The following is a 20,143-nucleotide window of genomic DNA, read 5'->3' as shown; positions in this document are numbered from 1 at the left end:
CTCCACCTTAAGACAGAGGGTACTGATCACTGGGCGCTGGAATTGCATATTAGATGCAAATGGCTAATCTCAAAGGAAAGTAGAAAACTCATTTCTCGGTCAGGTTGTCTCCCAAAGGACAGTGCTTCACCCTCAAGGCTGACTGCAACTGTGATGAATTTTATCATTTGCAGCCAAGAGTCAGTACAAGTGGTTCAGGCACCATTTGATTTAATAAATCCAATAAAGAAATGCAGCAAAACTTGATATGATTGTGATTATCTGTTGTACAAAACCCAACAGGAAACAACTACAGGCTTCAGCACAAACACCAGAAAAAAGAAAATTCTGTCTTCTCTGGCACTATCTCATATTTTCCAAAATAGTAAAACAGGGGTTTTTAAATATTTATCTGTCCATATCTGTTTTACAGAGCACTGCTCCTAATTTATCTTGTATTCAAACAATACCCTTGCAGGGGGTATTACTTCACTTTCCTCACTGCAAATGCCAGCCATTCATTTCCAATAAGCAATAAAAATCATGTTAATATTCCTGGTAAATAAGAGAGACTAATTCAGAAGTCAGAATCAAACATAAAAGGAACTGACCTAATAACAAATTTAACTCTTTCAGAACACGGGTAAATTGTGACTTCACAGTAAAACAGCCCAGAGTTCACAGCAGGCAAGTGTCACTACAGGACTTCAGAAACCAAAGAATTAAATTTCTTTGGGCTGAAAACAATGTGGCAGAGAATGAAGAGGTCTCAAGGAAAAACAAAAAAACAAAATCAAGAAAACGGTTTCTATTTTCAAAAGTGATGAGATTTGTTCTGGGCTGCACATTTAAAAACATTTCAGGGGGCTGGATTGTTCTCCCAGCTCCTGATTGAGGAAGATGATCTGCAGAAACTGCAAGTATAACTGAAGGTTACCAGGAAACAGAAGGAAAGACACCTCCAAACTCATTATTTGAAAAAGAGCAATGCAAAATTAAAGCCAAGGCCAAGTTCTTACTTTCCCGGATCCGGCATTTGTGTACACAGCAACCGCAGAGATTGAAAACTCCTCCGAATAGAATGAATGTTTGCCATCCCCATAAACACAACTTCACAGTTCGGGTAATACTCTGGAGAAAATAACAATAAAGAGAATGCAAATATGTTGAATTTAAAGCCCACACGACCAAACTTAAAAGAAGCAAACTGGCTATAAAGCAAACCCATTGCAGTTGCTGACTAATGAAACTGCAATGTTGTGATGGTTGACTATTATCCCTGTGCTATATTCTAAAAGGAAAACAGTCCTTGAATTTTAGCCATCTTTGTGAAAGGGTTGGAAAAGAAAGGTTAGGGCTGTTTTAAAGCAGATACTCACACAAAATAAAAGCTGTTATTTTTAAAAAGAAAGGCCTGTAAACTTCCATAACACTCCAGGTTTACTTCCTGGGCCTCATCTAACTTGTGGTTCTAGAAAAGCTTTGAAAAGAATTTGGCAGAACAATGTCTTCAGGCATTCAAATTTCACCTTGTACAGCTGATTTCGACTTCTAGCTTAGATCACAGCTGAATAAGTACTGTGTGTCTCTATCTGCACCATCAGCACACAACTGTCATTGAGGGGTCCTGCCTTGAGGAAGCCAGCATTCAAATAACAGGGGCACTCACTACAGGTTAGGACAGGGGCATCTCTACTGGAATTCTACACTTATTGCTTTGATCTTCACACCACGTTTTCTAATGAGACACCCTGTGAGGAATTTGCTAGGAAGTCAGGGATGAGCATATCCACTGTTAAAGACAACAAAAACCCTTCAGAAGGCTGAGAAATTAAGCCACTGAAGCAGTATCATGGAAGAAGATCTGCTTTATCACCTTAAAGGCAGACAGAAGAAGGAAGATTTGGCTTCAATGTACCTTTTCCTTTATTTCTGCTTGAAAAAGAACACATGCTATTGAGAATTCTGGCTCTCTCAAGACAGGGTAAAGAATATGGCTTGTCATTCATTTCAAATTGAGGGTTAAGTCCAGGTTGAGCATGGGGCTGGTCTCACAAGGACAGAGTATTGGAGAATAAAGCACCAAAAGTCTCACCTGGGCATTCACAGCCTCCTCCTTTGGCTCGGTTTGCTACAGCTGCCGCATAGGATCGTGCATCCAAGATCAAAAGCTTCTGTGGTTGGACAGATAAACCCTCTGCTCCTGAAGCATTAGACAGAGAAGAATCTAGGGACATCAGAAGAGGAATAAAAGCTAAATGAGCCTGTCTCTCCAAGAACTGTGAAAATTAGAACCAGAGGGTCATTATAGTACCCACCCACCCCCCCAAAAAGAACAAAACAGACTCAGGTAAAAATCTCCAACCAGATCATTACTACGTAGAACTTCTATTTTCTCTTTTGCCTCATTAAAAACTGATGAGAATTTGTTTTCCAAAACCAGTTCCTGTAGCACACATGGAGAACTATACAGCTCAATGTCCTACATATCATTTCTATGCTTGTAATTCTTTTACCAGGTCTGATATTTCCTTCCATGGACTGCAGACAATTCAAGTCCCCACCAAATATGTACTCCATTCTTGTCACACTGGTCAAGAAAAAACACTCTAGGTTCTTAAAGTTTGAAACAAAAGGTCTTCTAGCTCTTTGCCAAGAGCCATGACTCCTCAAACACATTAAATCACCTCTCTTCCATAAAACTTCTTATTTTCTAAGGAAAAGGCCATTTCAGGAAAAGGTCGTCAGATGCTATAAAGATTGATGCCATGGATCCAGGGAGCATCTTACCAAACTCCACATCAGACAGGTCTCCTCGACTGGGAAAATCTCGAGAACTGTTCCTAGTTGATAACTTGCTGCCACTCGATCGGGAGTCAGAAGCACATGCTTTGGCTACTGACTGTACCAAGTGCTCATCATCTGCATTTCGCCAGCCCCACCAGCTGACCTCTGGCTGTCCACAGCGGGCAATAACAGCTCCATTGTTCTGGTGTCTGGATGAGGAACAAGGGAGGACAACTGCATCATTCAAGGGGCTCCAATTCAGATATTCTGTACTCACACGAAAAGGTGGATTTTAAGCACCTTAATGGAAAGCCTGGCTCCAAAATACTGAGTTAGCTTCAAGTTTTCTCAGCATTAAAGGAGGCAATAATCTCATGTACCCAAAGTAAGAACAAATGTTATATGCATCTCTCTCAATTATTATACCATCGCAGAGATCTCTATAACGTTATCAACAAGATCATAAATGCATACTCTTAGAGAAAGTAAGTTAATATTTATATAATTTAAATATCTGAATAGTGTGGAGATTAAGGTAAAAAAATCTACAAATACCACGCTAATTTCACTACTCAATAATGGAGGACTAATTTCCTTTTCTTACACAGAACCTAAATAACCTGGCATAGAAGATGCTGAAGTAGAGAAAAATGTGTCGTCTCACTGACTGATGAGGGTGCACCACAATGGCATACTCTTGGCTGGCTTGGGGACTCTTTTCACACAGATCCCACTGTTGGGACTGAAATATTTACCTGGCTCACAGCAGACTGCTTTAACAAATCTCCTGTGATTTCATGAGTCACAAAGTACTCTTATTATAGGTAGACAGCTCAAAGAGCTCTTAGAAGGAAAGAAACAGCAATCTCAGTAAGCCATACTGTGATATATCCTTTTTCAAGAGCAGAAATCATACTTATAATCTACTGCAAGATGTTATTAAAATCCCAAGTGTGTCCTAATTGGGCTATTATAAGTAATTAAAAAGTTAGAAAAATTATTTAGAAATAAAAAGGGATAAAGTACCTACACATGCCACAACACTGATGAATGCTAAATATGTTACACTAAATAAACCACTCACGAAAGGCCGGATACTGTATTTATGTGAAGTATTTAGAATAACCAGATCTACCGAGATAGAAAGTAGATTACCAGTTACTGGTTACCTGGGAATAGGAAGATTAAAGACGCAGTGAGGAGGGACTGCTACTGGATATATGATTTCTTTTTTAGGTGATTAAAAATGTAATAAAATTAATTATAGTGATGGCTGCACAACTTAGAACACTATTTACTAGTCACTGAACTGTATACTTAAAAGGGGTAAATTCTATGTGGCATATCTTGATAAGGCTTTTTTTTAATTATCAAAGTAATCGACTCATTACAAAATTATTTTTAAAACACAGGTAACTGTTCCTCAACTCTGTATCTCAAAGGAAAATGTTTACACCTTCCTTTAAAATTTTTAAAAAATAAACATATAGTTTAAATAAAAAATACTACTGAATCTATATCTTTTTCAGTGAGTAATGTGAGAAAGACTTGTTTTTAATCCTGAAGTTCACAAGCAATAAATTAAATCTGGCAATAATCAAATCCCACTGGCCTATCTATTTGCTTGTGGTTCTTAACTCCTCCCTCACTAGGAGAGACAAGTAGCCCAAAGTACTTTATACACTGCCAACAAGCTCAAGGGGCTCACATGCTGCATGAGGACAATATGGAAATAAAACCTCACTGATTCTTAATATGCCTTCTTGCAAACAATGGGTACTAGGTAACCACTGAGCTGAAACACTGCAAGCCTTCTCAGCAAAGGCACGCAGGACCTTTTCTCTTCTTCCCCTGCAATGCTTTCCACCAGCACTGTTTAATAAGAACAGCAGATGGCACTCTTTAGCCTGGGTCTTGGGTTGTAAAGACCACTGGCCTTTACAATATTTAAGATTTCAACTGGGCTACTCTAAATTAGACTGCATGAATGATAAACACTATACAGTAGTTTAAAGTCACTAAACACTATTTCTATCACTTTAACAGGAGAGGCAGGAAAAGTACAAAGCTTAAGATCTTGGCCCAAAAGATAAGGTCACCTACTAAAACAATGAATGCTTCAATTTACAAATAAATAATGGCTTTAACAATCCCTACCTTAGAATCAGGCATGCTCCTTATATGACTAGGAATTTCTAATAATCACCACATGCTGGCGAAGATTAGAAAAAGGGGGTTGCGGCAAACTGCACTACAGATGGGTGCCGTTCTCACCATCTTGCCATGTTAGAGAAATCTGTTTTCGATTATAAATCCAATTAAATGTTCTCTCATCACAGTGGGAGAAAGCCCTACTCAGGCACTGGTTCAGCATGGTACTGTCAAGCAACTGCTGCTAGCAACCTCAGGAGTCATTAGTGGAGTCTATAGTCAACTAAACTCTGTAAATTTATGTCAGATTCAGTGGTATCCTGCCGCTTAAACTGGCAAAGCAGAGAAGTGGTGGAGTGTTCCAAACATTCAACATACCACTTACAAAACTCACAAATAATACAGCAACCCAGGCTGGAGCTCAGAAATACAAGATACTTGTTCTGAATCAGAGACCAGCTCCAGGAAGCCTGTTTTATGTACATACATGGACTGCAAGAACCTTCATTTTCTGGAAAAAATTGTGAGTAAAAATTTTCATTTATGTATATGCTCTAGAATTGCTACAAGAAGAAAAAACCCTAAGGCTAATGCCCTCTAAAATAAATTTTAGAAAAGAAAAAAAAAAGGCATCTCATTTGTATTGCATTTTAACAAGTGTTTCTTCAACTAGCACTCTTAGGCTTCTCTGTCAAAAAGCAGAATTTGCCAAAAGCCTCTTACTTTGAAAATGAGAGTATCCCTCCCCCCAGTCCCACCCTTATGCTCAAAGCCATCAAGCCCAATGAATACCCGGCTGCTGATCTAACACAGCTGTTGGCCAGAACACCAGCTGGCCACCTTTCCTATTCCATTGGGGCTGATCACTGATAAGACTCATAAATCCCATTGGCTTTCACTACTGTCTAATTCCCATATCATCCGTACCACTTGAGTGATAGGTAAATTTGATGACCTACTTTTCTAGGAGTGTCTGAAATTAAGAGTGATGAAAATTGAAATTGAAAACTTAATGGGTTCCACTGGGCCAGAGCAAGTATCTTCACAAGGAAAAATATCTCCTCCTACAACCTTAACATTTCAGTGAAAGGCCAGGCGTGGTGGTACACACCTGTCATCACAACACTCAGGAGGTTGAGTCAGGAGAACTGCTCCAAGTTTGAAGCCAGCCTGGGCCACAAAGTGAATTCAAGGCCAGCCTGAACTGTATCATGAAAGCCTATCTCAAAAAGACAAAATAAAATTTTTTTTTCAGTGGAATTCCTCCTGGCATCAAAGAATTTCTAACCAAGTCATTGTTTTTGGCCAATTCAAGGAGAATCCAAAAAGTCTGCACACTAGAAAAATGAAGAATGTTAACCTTACATGTGGTAATAGTGACTTCCTAAAAATTTAGTATGATTCTCTAAGAACTGAGATAGTGACTGGTACAAGCAAGCCTAAGGAATATAATCAACTCTAAACACTGCTTATTAATAGGCCCTCATTCAGCTGTCACAGCGTACCAGCGAAGTAAGAACTACCATTCCCATTCTCCTCTTTAGGTACAGTCTGGGATCGGTTTGGAAATGTACTCCATGTGGCACACCAACAAATGTCAGAACAGGTTTATGCCTCCAAAATCTGTGCTCTGCTACCACTCTAGCAATCCCTCCTAAAACCTGCTTCACTTGACATTCAAGCTTCAGAGATCTCTGAAATTTTCTACTCAGCACTTACCTTTTCTCTAAATGTTCGCTCTCAAAACTGAGTTTTTCAACATGTCTAAGTGTCAACCACAAAGATAGTCATAGATGATTCAACTCTATTCTCCCAGAACTCGTGTTCTAGGACTCCTCTCAATCCAAAGGCCTTGATAACATATGAAATGAAATGCAGTAAGCACACTGTCTTCTCACAGAATGAACGTAAGAAGGATCCTGAAACAGCAAGTACCATCACCTTTCTATTAGTAGTTTCTCATCAGTGTCAACTGAACCATCAACGAGTATTCTTGATACAGTGAATACCAATGTGTACTGGAAGAGCAACTTTAGGAATTCCTAAAGGAAGTACTGACTTGCCTGAAAAGTTCTCCGAACCCTCTTCTCTCTACCCAAGTTAGCAGCAGCAGTGAATAGGCAGTTGTACCAGCCCAGCTGGTTAAACTCACTTACCTGTAGACAACAGCAGGGATGCGCTTCCATGACCTGAAGCTTGCTACACTTTCTAGTTCTTTGTCAGTGATCCATGCAGGCACTATGAGCTCTTGTGGATAGCTACCACATAACCTAATATATGGAAAATGAGAAAGGGGGAGAGGAAAAGAAGAAAATAAAGAGGAGAAGGAAGAAAAAGGAGAGAAGGAGATACCCAGTGAGCCAGCATAGGGATATTGATCATACTACCACAAAGCCTGTTAAAGAACAATGAGGGTGGCTGGGGAGGTAGCTCAGTTGGTAGGGCATTTGCCTAGCATACGTGAGGCCCAAGGTTTAATCCCCAGCACTGCAAACCGACAAAAAAGGGAATGGGAAGCATTATTTCAATTTGGATCTACTGAAAACTAAAATGGGTTGCTGAAAGTGTTTCAGGTTTCTGTATCTATTTTATCTCCAAGTGATACTATCTTGGACTGTTCTACTTGATGTTGCCCTTTGGGAATCTGGCAAATTGCCAATGAAAAAGAGGGAAGTAAGGGGCATTCTCTTTATTCTCCATGGCAACTATTACAACAAATATATAGGTCATTTCTAACTACACGAGCACCCAAAACAATCACAGAAGCAAAAACCTGTGTTGCCTTTATCAGACCCCTATTCTTCTAGGCTTATGCGGAAGGGAAACATGTAAAGAAGGACAAAAACTCACAACTCCAAGTTTCCAGAGACCTCTTAAGATTAAGTTACTCTTTGATCTGAACCAAACAGGTTGTCCTAATTATAGGTAAATGGAGCAGCCGTGAGTATACAATAGCAATACCACATGCTAGACTATGTGCATATATGATCATAGTACTATTGAGCCAAGGTAGTAAGGTGAATAAGTTATTAATCATAATTCCTATAAAATATACAGAACTATACTTGAGAAAGAAGTTCTCTTTTCATTAGGAAAGATGCTAGCTGCATGCTAGTCAAGATGGTGACCCACGAGCCTGTAATTCTGATAGGTTTTTATTTACAGGATAATCTCTTTATGGGTAACTTCATCTTCCTTTTTAATAATGAAGGCATTGGGGCCTGTAATCCAAATCTGAAAACGAACTCAATCACCTTTACCACCACCACTACCCTCTGCCCTAACCTATCCTATGCATTACACAGAAACAGGTAGAAAAACATACTGAAGCCAGGTGTGGTGTACACCTGTAATCCCAGCGCTCGAGAGTCTGAGGCAGGAAGTTCACCGGGAGTTTGAGGCCAACTTGGGCTACACAGTGAGTTCAAGTCCAGCCTGAACTACATAGTGAAATACTGTCTCAAAAACAACAAAACCACATACACTGGGGCTTAGGAATTGGGGGTTTTGATTATGCTGCACCAACATTCTCTCAGTTTTCCATTTCCAGAAGAATGAAATATCAGAAATTTAAAAGCCACTGATCCAGGAAAATGGCTATGACTGAGAGAAGCTTTATAAACTTCCTAACACCCACTCACAAACTCCTAAAAATAGCCCAGGACACAGTGATCATGGTTAATACTCCAAGCATGAGTCTCAATCATTTCATTTTGTTTTCAATTCAAGAGTAGATTTGAATTTCATTTTTCCTTTGTAATAGGAAGAACTCTTCAATGCCCAAGACCAGTTCTGAAATGGAACTAGTCAACTCCAAGATAAGAAGCTATTTTTACATTCTATATTAATCAGGGATTTTTTTTTTTAAAGCAAGCTTGATTTAATTCAGTTTTTTACTCCAATTTTCTGAATATGTTCACTATCCCACAGGTGCTGCACTACCCAGAAGTCAGCCCTTCTGCAAGGATCAGCCACTCACTTGTGGATAAGCACTTCATTCTTAAATAGCCAGTGGGGGAAACATGGGTTGCATTTACCAAAGCCTGTAGCAGCCTCAAACTCTAAAAAGCCTCTCGCTCCTCCAGTCTTTACCCTTTTCCTTGCCATTAAGTATATACCATTAAGTATAAGGAGTTAGGTCTGCAAATCCTAACTCCTTTCAAGATCCCAGGTTTTTAACGCCCATGTTAAGAGTTGCTGCACACAGTAATAAACTGTAGCTTTTCTAATAAAAATGAAACCCTCTGATGGCCTGCCATAAACAGACTAGGAAAATGGCTGTAATCTGAGACAGCTCATGCGACAATGAATGAATAGTGCTACAAGGAAATTTAAGGAAATATGAAATTAAATCTCCTGGGCAATTTTGATTTATGAAACCAGGATCACCAAACTCATAGTAGTTAACTGCCCCCTCAACCAATTTCCTACATGATTTAAGGAAACAGGTGATTCTATCTATCTATCTATCTATCTATCTATCTATCTATCTATCTATCTATCGTACTGGGAATCAAACTCAGGACCTTGCCCTTGCCAGGCAGGCACTGTGCTGCTGAGCTATATCCCCAGCCCAATGCTAAATATTTAATAATGGTTACAACAGTACTTAATGATTAAATGATCCTAACTATGAAGTCAGTTTTCGATCAACATATTGAACATACTGAAATACATATGTCTATTTCATAGGGTCTGTAGCAAAATTAGTCATAAAAACTAGCTCCTAAGTGTGTTTTGCCACTTCCTAAAGATCACTGATATTATCACACTAATGTGCTGCCAACTAGCCACGAGAATAATGGAAACTGCCTGCCTATAGGTAAATACAGTATTATCCAGACATGTATGTACCAGGAAGAACAGAGGTCTGGAGGTGGGTAGAAAGAAAGACTCCAGGATCCTGCTAAGGAACACTTTCTACTCTAGCAACAACAATAGGAACAGAAGGTTCAAGAAGTACTCTGAAGATCACACACTCAGACCTAATATATAAACTCTATTTCAAAAACAAAGTCTAGGTTCAAATATTCCACCACATAAGAATTTGGTGTTTCTATAAAGGGACTGGCTATGAAACACAGTCTATAGGGACCCATATAACTCACTTGTATTTCTCATTGATGTTGGAAATCCTCCAGGCATTGTTCATATCAAAACCCATCCGCTCCACTTCATTCTTAAACCTTGACGTTACATGCTCTCCTAGGGCCAGAGACAGAAAAGAAATGAATACTGCTTTGAAAAAGAGGTGAAATAAAAAGCAGGGTTATCTTGCTCCATTATATTTAAAGTTCTTTAAAAGGCAGCAACTGTATAAATAATAACATGTATTTAGCTCTGGCAGATGAAGACTAAAAAAGGAAAGAAAAAAATTAACTTTTCATGAAGAACTGTGTTATCTCATCTAACCCCTACCATCACCAAACTTCTTTTACACAGGAAAAGACAGATGGAAGAGGTTATCATTGCACATTTTTCTGCTCCCCAAATTCATGCTCTTTCTTATCACTACACTGGTTAGTTTCCTACTTCTACATTCAGATCAACAGTATACATGTGAAGAAATAAAACCAGTTAGATCATCAAGAGTAGTAACGTGATCTATTAATTTGTCTGAAAACTTCTGGGTCAGATTTTAGAATCTGAGAGGTTTTGGGACTTTAAAAAGGTAAAATGGTGCTTATAATATTAGCTCACAAACAACAGGGGCTACTAAATAAGTGTTAATACTTCTTCAATGAAATACAAAGATAATTCACGGCAAATGGGATAAATACAGCAACAAATACTTGTCAGCACAGATCATGTCAAGCTACCAAATAGGGTAAGAAAAGCTTTTAGGATTTTTGGAGCCTTTTAGATATAAAACTGTAGGTAAGTGGTCATGGAAACCTAACTGCCAGTACCTGTAAACAGCAGGAAATTCAAACTAAGTAAAGTCTTGAACATCTGTAAGAACATCTACCCAAGTAGGTATAATCTGGCTACATCTGGCTGATGAATTTGGTTGAACCTAATTAAATGTCAGTAAGTGGAATTCTTACTTTCTTCCTTAAAAATATACCCAGTCATAGGCAGTAATTTTTTAAAAACAAAAACATTAAGCAGACCTCTAACAGACACAATCTCGTGTTACAAACTGTAAAATAAATACTGGTGGGGGCTATAAGAAACCACAACAAATAAAGTTACGAAACACAGTGCTTTGGTGATCAAAATACAAAGCTTTGCTCTCCCTGGGAGAGAAGGTATAGAAAAGGAAACAGTAATTACTTGAATGGACAATTCTGTAAAACTACTTCCTATTTCAACTGCTTTTCCTGAGCTTAAGCTAGACGTGATATGTTTCCTGAAGGAAAGGTATAAAAAGATGAGGTTCGGAGATGCAAGAAAAATAATAGCCGATTCTGCTTTTTGGAAATAAATTATGGAAGCATGTAACAAGATTCCAAATAGGAAAAACGTATCTGAATTAAAAAATGCTATCTGTCTACAAACTGTCAGGAATACTGAACATCAAGAATATTAAATGCATAGTCTTTTGCTCAAAATCAGAATCTACAAGCTACAAAATGACAGCAACCTCCAAGTTCATTAATGAAAGAGAAGATATCCTTCCCTCCCTATACAGCTTCACAATATTGCAAAAGTACTTTTATTAAGTCTTTTACATTAGTAACTCTCTTAGAATAATAAACACATAAAATGTCCTAAAAAGGACCTTCTGATTTAAAAATAATCAGTGGTAAAATAATAATGATGATAAAACTACAACTGCCACCAGCAGCAATTTACTACACAGAACCAATACACAAAAAAAGGATTAGAACCACCATCCAGAGCACAAAATTCTAACTACACAGAGAAACATACTCAGTAGTAGTCTTAGGAAATCTGTTACTTCAAATTCCTTAAGAAGTTTTAACTGTCTTTGTATCCTCTAAAGTAGTGATTTCACAAACTTTAAAACTAGCCATAGTAAGAATTAAATTGTCCATCACAAATGCAAGTATTTCTTAATGGGGATTCATAAAGCAATACTCACTCTTACTGTCATGCCTTTTGATATTTCCTGTTCTAATTCATTTCTTCAAAATTTTATTTCATAACCCACTAACACAGCCAAACCTTTAGTTTAAAAACCACTACTTCCAAAAAAAATTGAGCAGCAGATTTTATATACATGGACAATTTAACTTGTGCAAACTGTTTTGGATGTTCACTTAGTATCTATTTAGTCAAAAAAGTGAACACAAAATATACCTACTGCTAAATTTCCCTTCTATCTCAGAATTCCCATGTCTCAGGTAATTCAATACTGGATATGTTGCAATATCCCAACTTATATACTGGACCCATACAGTTTTGTTGGCTTTTATATTTCCATGTAAATTTTTCCTGTCTGCCTCCTCCACCCCCAACATTTTTAACATTTAGCTTTTTTATGGGGGTGAAGAAAGGGGCTCTGGGAATTGAACCCAGGACTTTCACAGTGAAGTACATCTCTAGCTCTTTTTGTTTTCAGACAGGGTCTTGTTAAGTTGCTAAGTTGTCCAGGCTGCACTTGACCTTGTGATTCTCTGGCTTCACAGAGTGCTGGGATTACAGGTGCATACTTCCTAATGCGTAGTGTTTTTCTTATACTACAATGACATACAGTCCAACAATTTTCCTTTCAGAGGATAAAATCTTTTAAAGAAATGTGCTCCCTCTATCCCAAACACAAAGTCAATCTACAATTTAAAAACAAAATTCCTCCCAAAAATCTAGTTTCCTGGCTGATTCTGAGTACTGAAACCAACTACACACGCCAGCTAAAGGCCTGTGATAGAAGAGACAGACTTATACCCATCAAAATGAAGAAGCAGACCAGATCAGAGAAAAGGTTTGAATTTCCTGGACTGTATTCAAGCCTGGAGTCATAGGTTGTTTGTGGATAAACATGACGTATGACCTATTTAAGGAGAGCTAGGAGAGCTAGGCTTAATGCTGAACAAGCAGCTCAACTGCCTGTTGTCAGGACTCTAATGTTGGACTCCAGATTAATGGCTCCAGTAAGAGCCATCACCCAGAAGCCAGCTAAAATGAGCTGTGTGTCTTTATTTTTGGTACCGGGAATTGAACTCACAACCTCACGCTTGCCAGTCAGGCGTTATGCCACTGAGCTACACCCACGGCCAAGCCAGCTGAAATGAATCTGGAGTTGAGGAAGTTCAGGGCACAGCAAAAAGAAGCTTTTGAGTCTGCTCATTTAGAATGTGAAATAGGGCTCACAGCAGAGTCAAAAGTTTGGCAAGGCTTTTGCAGCAGGTTTCACCAGTCAACTCCAGTAGCAATGTTGAGACTTCTTCCAAAGTGAAATAAGACCTACAGCGATGGTCACAGTATTGCTGGCTTAACTAAAATTTATATGAATACCAGGACAATGATGTAATTCCCCCATTTTCATCCTCTCGGACACATTCTACTCCTAACACGGTACAGAGAAAAGAACCCATAAAAGGTTATATTAATTGCTAAGGACTAAACTACTTTTAGTCTTTGGTATGTGGAAAGCTAGTTTTTCCAACACCATTTATTAAAGAGGCTATCGTTCTTCCAGGAATGTGCATGGCCCCTTTGTCAAAGATCAGGTGGTTGAGTACATTTGGAGTTGTTTCTGCATCTTCTAGTCTGTTCCACTAATCCTCAGGTCTGTTTTGTTGCCAGTACCATGCTGTTTTTATCACAATACATTTGTAGTATAATTTCAGGTCAGGAAATTATGATGCCCTCTGACTTGCCTTTGTTACCCAGAATTGCTTTTGCAATTCTACGTCTTCTTTTGGTTCCAGATGAACTTTAGGTATGTTTTCTGTGAGGTATGCTAATGGTATTTTGATTGGGATTGCATTAAATCCACATAGCCATTTTGGGAGTATAGTTGTTTTCACTAAGTTGGTTCTTCCTACCCAAGAACAAGGGCTATCTTTCCATTTTCTGATAATCCTCTTTGATCTACTTTTTCAGAATAGTGTAGTTTTCAATGTAGAGATCTTTTACTTCCTTCGTCAGACTGATTCCCGAGGAGTTCACTTTTTTTTTTGATGCTATTGTGAAGGGTGTTGTTTCCCTAATTTTTCTTTCAGTGAGTTTACTATTTGTGAACAGGAATGCTATTGATTTTTGAGTGCTGACTTTGTACCCAGCTACTCTACTGAATCTGGCTATTAAATCTGACATCCTTTGGTGGATTTTTTGGGATGTTCTATGTAGAGTATCATGTCATCTGCAAATAATGATAATTTAACTTCTTCCTTTCCTATCATTATTCCTTTTATTTCTTTCTCGTGTCTCATTGCTCTGGGCAATGTTTCCAGAACTATACTGGATAGGAGCAGTAATAGTGGACATCCTTGTCTTGTTCCTGATTTTAATAAATTAAAATCTGAAAGGATCAACAATCTAAATATTAAAACAGAAACACTAAATCTGCTGGAAGATAGAGTAAGTAGAACTCTGGAAGACAAAGGTATAGGCAGACTATGAACAAAACTGGGACCACACAGGAACTATCACAAGGAATCAACAACTAGGATCTCATTAAAAAGCTTTTGCACAGCAAAAGACATCACCAACAGAATGAAAAGACAACCAACAGAGTAGGAAAAAAATCTATGCCAGCTGCTCTTCAGACAAAAGACTAACATCTAGATCATATAAAGAACTAAAAAACGTCAGACTCCAAATTCAAAGACCCAATCCAAAAAATAGGCTTCTGAGATGAATAGACATTTCTCAGAAGTAGTACTACAAACAACAAATATATAAATGAAAAATTGTTTAACATCATTGGTCATCTGAGAGACACAAATTAAAGCAATGCTGAGGTTCCAGCTTACTCCAGAAAGAACAGCTATTATCAAGAAGACAACCAATAACAAATGCTGGCAGGGCTGTAGAGAAAAGGGAATCCTTCTCCAATGTTAGTGAGAGTATAGGCTGGTGTAACCACCATAGAAATCAGTGTGCAGACTCCTCAAAAAGCTAGGATTAGCAGGCCCGTTTGACCCAGTTATTCCCCTCTGGGTATCTGCCCAGAAGAATTAAAAGCATCATATTACTGCAATATATGTGCACCCATGTTTATAGCAGCACAGTTTGTAATAGCTCAATCTTGGAAGCAACCCAAATGCTCATCAACCAATGAATGGATAAAAATAAGGTGTGGGTTTTTTTATACCATGAAGTATTACCCTGCCATAAAGAAAGATAAAATTAAGACATTTATAGTTAGATGGATGGACCTTGAAACAATAATCCTAAGTGAAATAAACTTGACACACATGTGTAAATATTGCATCATCCCTCTGGTGTGAGAAACTGAAAATGTAAATAATAACGTAAGTAAGCGTACAATAGATATTGTGAGACAGGAAGAAACTGTTGAAAGAGAAATAGGGAAAGAGGTAAGGAAAGGAAAAAAGAGAAAAGAAGGATAAAATGAAAACTGAGCTTTGTGAACGGGACGGGATGGGGTTTGAAGAAAAGGGGATGGGAATTGGGGGGAGGGGAGGAATCAAGATTTATCATGTACAGATACACATTCCCTATAATGAATGTGGTTATTATGTATTCCTAAATTGTACCAATAAACTGAAATTTTTAAAAAATGAAAAAAAACCAAAATTATCAATAACTAAAAACTAAACTAATTCCTACTCCTCTGCTCTATGCATGTAATCTCATATACTAGGGCAGAATATACAAGGGCATCATTCTGAAATATTTCAGGGGTTGTCTTATCCTTTAGAGGACTTATAAGAATGTGGTTGTTTGGAATGCTCATATTTGGTGAATTGTACTGTAGCTATCACTAACACTCAACACTACAGGATACAGACAGAAGAAACAGGTTAACTGGCTTTAAAAATTACCCCACAGTATTTTTTGCTAAAATCTAGTTTTTCCTATGTACTCCATAGTGAAAATAAATAAAAGGAAAGTCACACATATACACCCATTCAAACAAAGTCATTAAAATACAGTTAAGATTCCATATGAGTAGAGGCAGGTTTCCTTTACTGTGGGCTGTGCATCTTAGGAAGAAACAAGACGCAACCTTTAATTATAGAGAATTTCCAACCAATCAATTATTGTGACATTATCTTTAGTTGTATAATTTCCAAACATTTTTCATAAGCATGGCACATAGGAGACATTTAAATATTTCCTAATTGAACTCTGCACTAAATATCAACATATTAGATCATATTTGATCTGCAAGATCTTGGGCCGGGCATGGTGTTGCACACCTGTAATCCCCGCACTTGGGAGACTGAGGCGGGAGGATCACTGCGAGTTCGAGGCCAGCCTGGGCTACAAAGTGAGCTCAAGGCCAGCCTGAACTACACAGGGAGATCCTGTCTCAAAAGGACCAAAAAAAAAAAAAAAAAGATCTTTGATCAGTTTGGGCAGAAAGAATATGAATGTCCCAATCTGAAGAACAAAGGAAACCAAGGGGCAGAAAGGATAAATGACTCGCTTAGAATTATTTTCAATTAAACAGTACAGTATAGGTTTGAAATCCAAGTTTTTGAACTTAAAAATCAGTACTTTATCCCTTCCATGTCCCCAGGTATCAGAAGCCCTGAAAAAGCCAGGCATGGTGGTTGCATGCCTATAATCTTAAAAGGCTGAGGCAAGAGGATTACCTGGAGTTGAGGCCAGCATGGGCTACAGTGTGAGTCCAAGGACAGCCTGACTACATAATAAGACCTTGCCTTAAAAAGAAAAGAACACCCCTGAAAAGACACTGGATATTGTGGTTCTCTCCCTGGCAATGGCCAAAGAATACCAGATGTCATGAGGTAGGGAAGGGTCTCAGGACCCTCCTCCTTAGGACAATGCTACCCATAAATAACAGTAAAATAAGAATAAAGCTTTCACATAGTAAATCTTAGTAATATCCTAAGAGTTGGCCTAAATACAAAAGAAACAACTAAAATTATCAAAACAATAAAGTCCCTTAAAAAAAGATGACGATTTTTCATCTTTGGCTGGCAACCCAAAATTGGGGAATACTTCTTGGAGTTAGAGATCTTAAAATAAATCATAGTTCTCATATAACAATGCAATGCAATGTACTCCTTAATTATTCTAGGAGATAGTAGAAAGTAAAAAATATGTAAGATGCAATCGTTGAAAACTCAGCAAATATATGAGATTTGTGCACTTCATAGCCTCTAACTAATCATTTAAAAAACTCAAAACTTGAAAACAGCCATAAACTGAAAAATAAAATGTGATGGCATGTCAATAAACGATGAGAAACAGGAGAAAAAAAAAAAAAAAGGGAGTGGGGCAATGGTTAAGAGAGTAAAGTGAGAGATGGTTTAAGTGCCCTCACATAAACTTTCAAAGCTGGTGCCGTCTCTAGTGGTTGACTATGGGTGTTACCCACTGGGACAGGCTTGGAAGAAGTTTGGATTCTCAGCCTTTTCCTGAGGCTCCACCAAGGCAGATGCTTCTATTCTTGAAGCTCTGTATCCACAGAACCCCACAGACTTGACTCTCAATAAGTGAGGGCTGGTCTTAATCCACTTCTTTTAATGACTAGCACTGGGTCTTGGCAATAATCTTTAACCCTGAGCCTTTCTTTTGTTCCTAAAACAGACAAACCAGCCTACCCTATTTGATGAGATCATGAAGACCAAACAAAAGTATTTATATCAAAGCATCTTTTTAAATAAGATAATACTTATGTTCTAAGTATTTTAAATAAAATAATCTGAGCCAAAAGTTTTAATCAGTGATGAGCAGGGAACAAAGTGATTATATACACAGCTAGATTAGCTTTAAAGGTTTATAATTACTCAGGACTGACTTAGAATATTGAAGATTCTGGATTAAAATTACAAATTCAAGGGAAAAAGTCTGCTGAGGCAGGATGATCACAAGTTCAAGGCCAATCTGGGCAGTGCAGTGTGACCCTGTCACAAAAAAAGGCTAGGTAGGCATTTAGCTCAGTGGTACAGTGCCTGCTGTTATGCACAAGCTCCTGGGTACTATCCTCAGTGACATACACACACAAACACACACAGACACAGTCTCCAAAGTAAACACTCCAGGAGGGCTCACAGCTTCTAAACCTGACATACTGAAGAGCCACTGATGGACCAGCAAAATTTATTTATGGTAGCATAAAGTTTACAGAAAACTATATACAAAGAAATGACACGATCTTGAGTTGTCATTTCAGAAGAAGAAAGATACTGAAGAGGACAATGACAACATGAGGAGTTAGGAAACCTAAATTTCAGTACAGGCTGTGTGTCTAATTGAAGGTGAGGAAGACACGTGGCCTCTCTAGATCTGTTTGTCTCTAGTTTCTTCATCTATAGGCAGAAAGAGGTGATAACAGGTCACCTATGACTTAAAAACAAATGCTATGATAGCAAGAGGCCATTTTCTATTTCACTAATCTCTATCGTCATACCTGTGTATCTCTGTCAATGCTATCTACTATCTAATGTTCTTTTCCCCATTCTTTATCAATTTATTCCCATTCAACCTCCAAAATCTACACATAAGTCATTTTTAATGCAAAGTTTTCCCAAACACATGCACAAAACTCGCAGCTCCCTTCCATTCAGGATATCTATGAACCTTTTTATAATTGCTTTTAGGTCTAGCAGGATGTCATACCAAATCCAGTATTTTTCCTTTTCTCTAGAAGGAGAAACCATGTTCTAATTACACTTAGAAGAAGAATGGGCACATGCTAGGTACTCCATAAAATATACACTGATTGAATACAAGAAAGCCAAGGTATGCCATTTCATGTTAAGTGTACCTCCAGCTTAGCTTGATAAGGCTCCTGGCCATCTACACATTTTAGAAAGCCCTACCTGGTCTGCACAGGTCTCCATGTTGTTCTTTTTCACTGGCGTAGACCTCCATGCACCAAGCGTGGTATGCAAATGAAAAGAGATCTTCTATTTTAGCAGGTGGTCGAATTGCATTATTCAGCCTCTTGAGCCAATCTTGACACTGCTCAAATGTTGAGAACTGACACCTTTGCAAAGCCAAACAAATATGAATGTAATCAGATAATAATGGACTATGAACTCTAAGGAAAGTCACCATTTTAAGACTCCCTATTCATAGTGAAGTGGTTAATTAACTCCAATGAAAAACACATCACAAGTAATCACTCACACATTCACTACTATTTATAATAAAAATGGGCCAAACAAATTTTAGTCAGCAGTGCAAACAAAAAGAAGGTGGACAGGTATGAAATCTATTCTTTTAATTTATGAAACCTCTTTCGCGATTAAGGACAACTACTGAAAAAAAATGGCAACTACCCTTTTCATGGATGAGATCCCATTCCACTTCAGTTGTATGGTTATCCTTCTTAAAAAATGTTTAGAAAGTCCTTTTTGTTTTGTTGTGACATAACAGACCGTGCTAAAAATAAAAAGGCACTATTTTTAGCCAGTTAGTGAGGGAAGGAGGGAGGGAGGGAGGGAGAGAAGGAGGGAATGTGTGTGTGTGTGTGTGTGTGTGTGTGTGTGTGTGTGGTGGGTACCATTGTTTGGGCTCTACAGGGGACTGAACCCAAGATTTTCTCACTGATCTACATCCCTAGCCACTTCCACACCCCTTTTTCTTCCTCAAATTTTGAGAGATGGTCTCACTAAGTTGCTAAGTAGCTCAGGCGGGGCTCTAATCTGAGATCTGACTACCTCAGTCTTTTAGAGTGCTGGGATTACAAATGTGTGCTACTACACCTCCTTCACTAAAAGAGTAACTTTTAAATTTGTCTACTTAGCAACGAAAACAAATCACCATCTTTGGATCCAAACTAAGGTGGATTACATTGAAATTTTCAGCTGTGACCACAAAGAGAACAAAACAATTCTGATATTAATGGTAATATTCAGGATATACAACTGAGGGGTTAAGATAACTACTGCAAACTGACTTTTTTGAGGGTTGAAGTGCTTTGACTTTCTAAACATAATAAAAACTGAGTAATTTAAAAGTATGCTTTTTTTTGTAGTCATGTTTATTTCACAGTAACTCTACAGCAGAACAGTGTAGTATGTTAATATACAAAAAAGTAGGCTTTTTAAACTGTGAGTGATATCCACTATCTATCAAATGTAAGTCAAATTTCACTGGCTCAAAAGCAATGTAAACATTTACCTTAAAACTAAGAAGGTCACTTAAACCT

The 20,143-nt window shown here is 38.1% G+C and overlaps 1 protein-coding gene across 11 annotated transcripts in view; it reads right to left on the bottom strand.

Annotated features, from left to right (window-relative positions):
• The window catches only part of LOC102012925 (myotubularin-related protein 3), a 143,922-nt gene that overhangs the window by 26,784 nt on the left and 96,995 nt on the right, over positions 1-20,143 (bottom strand). For all 11 annotated transcript variants that reach the window (XM_005396231.2, XM_005396229.2, XM_005396230.2 and 8 more), the window contains 6 exons: positions 18,810-18,976; positions 10,026-10,122; positions 7,074-7,187; positions 2,770-2,975; positions 2,075-2,206; positions 999-1,110 (listed from right to left, as the gene is read on the bottom strand). In XM_005396231.2, the coding sequence (XP_005396288.1) occupies positions 999-1,110; positions 2,075-2,206; positions 2,770-2,975; positions 7,074-7,187; positions 10,026-10,122; positions 18,810-18,976 (828 nt within the window). The remainder of the gene's footprint in view (positions 1-998; positions 1,111-2,074; positions 2,207-2,769; positions 2,976-7,073; positions 7,188-10,025; positions 10,123-18,809; positions 18,977-20,143) is intronic.

This window comes from Chinchilla lanigera, unplaced genomic scaffold (assembly GCF_000276665.1).
Source record: "Chinchilla lanigera isolate Chin_1 unplaced genomic scaffold, ChiLan1.0 scaffold00054, whole genome shotgun sequence".
Taxonomy (NCBI): Eukaryota; Metazoa; Chordata; class Mammalia; order Rodentia; family Chinchillidae; genus Chinchilla; species Chinchilla lanigera.
The sequence above is the reverse complement of the archived record's forward strand: the minus strand, read 5'-3'. Positions and strand labels throughout refer to the sequence as shown.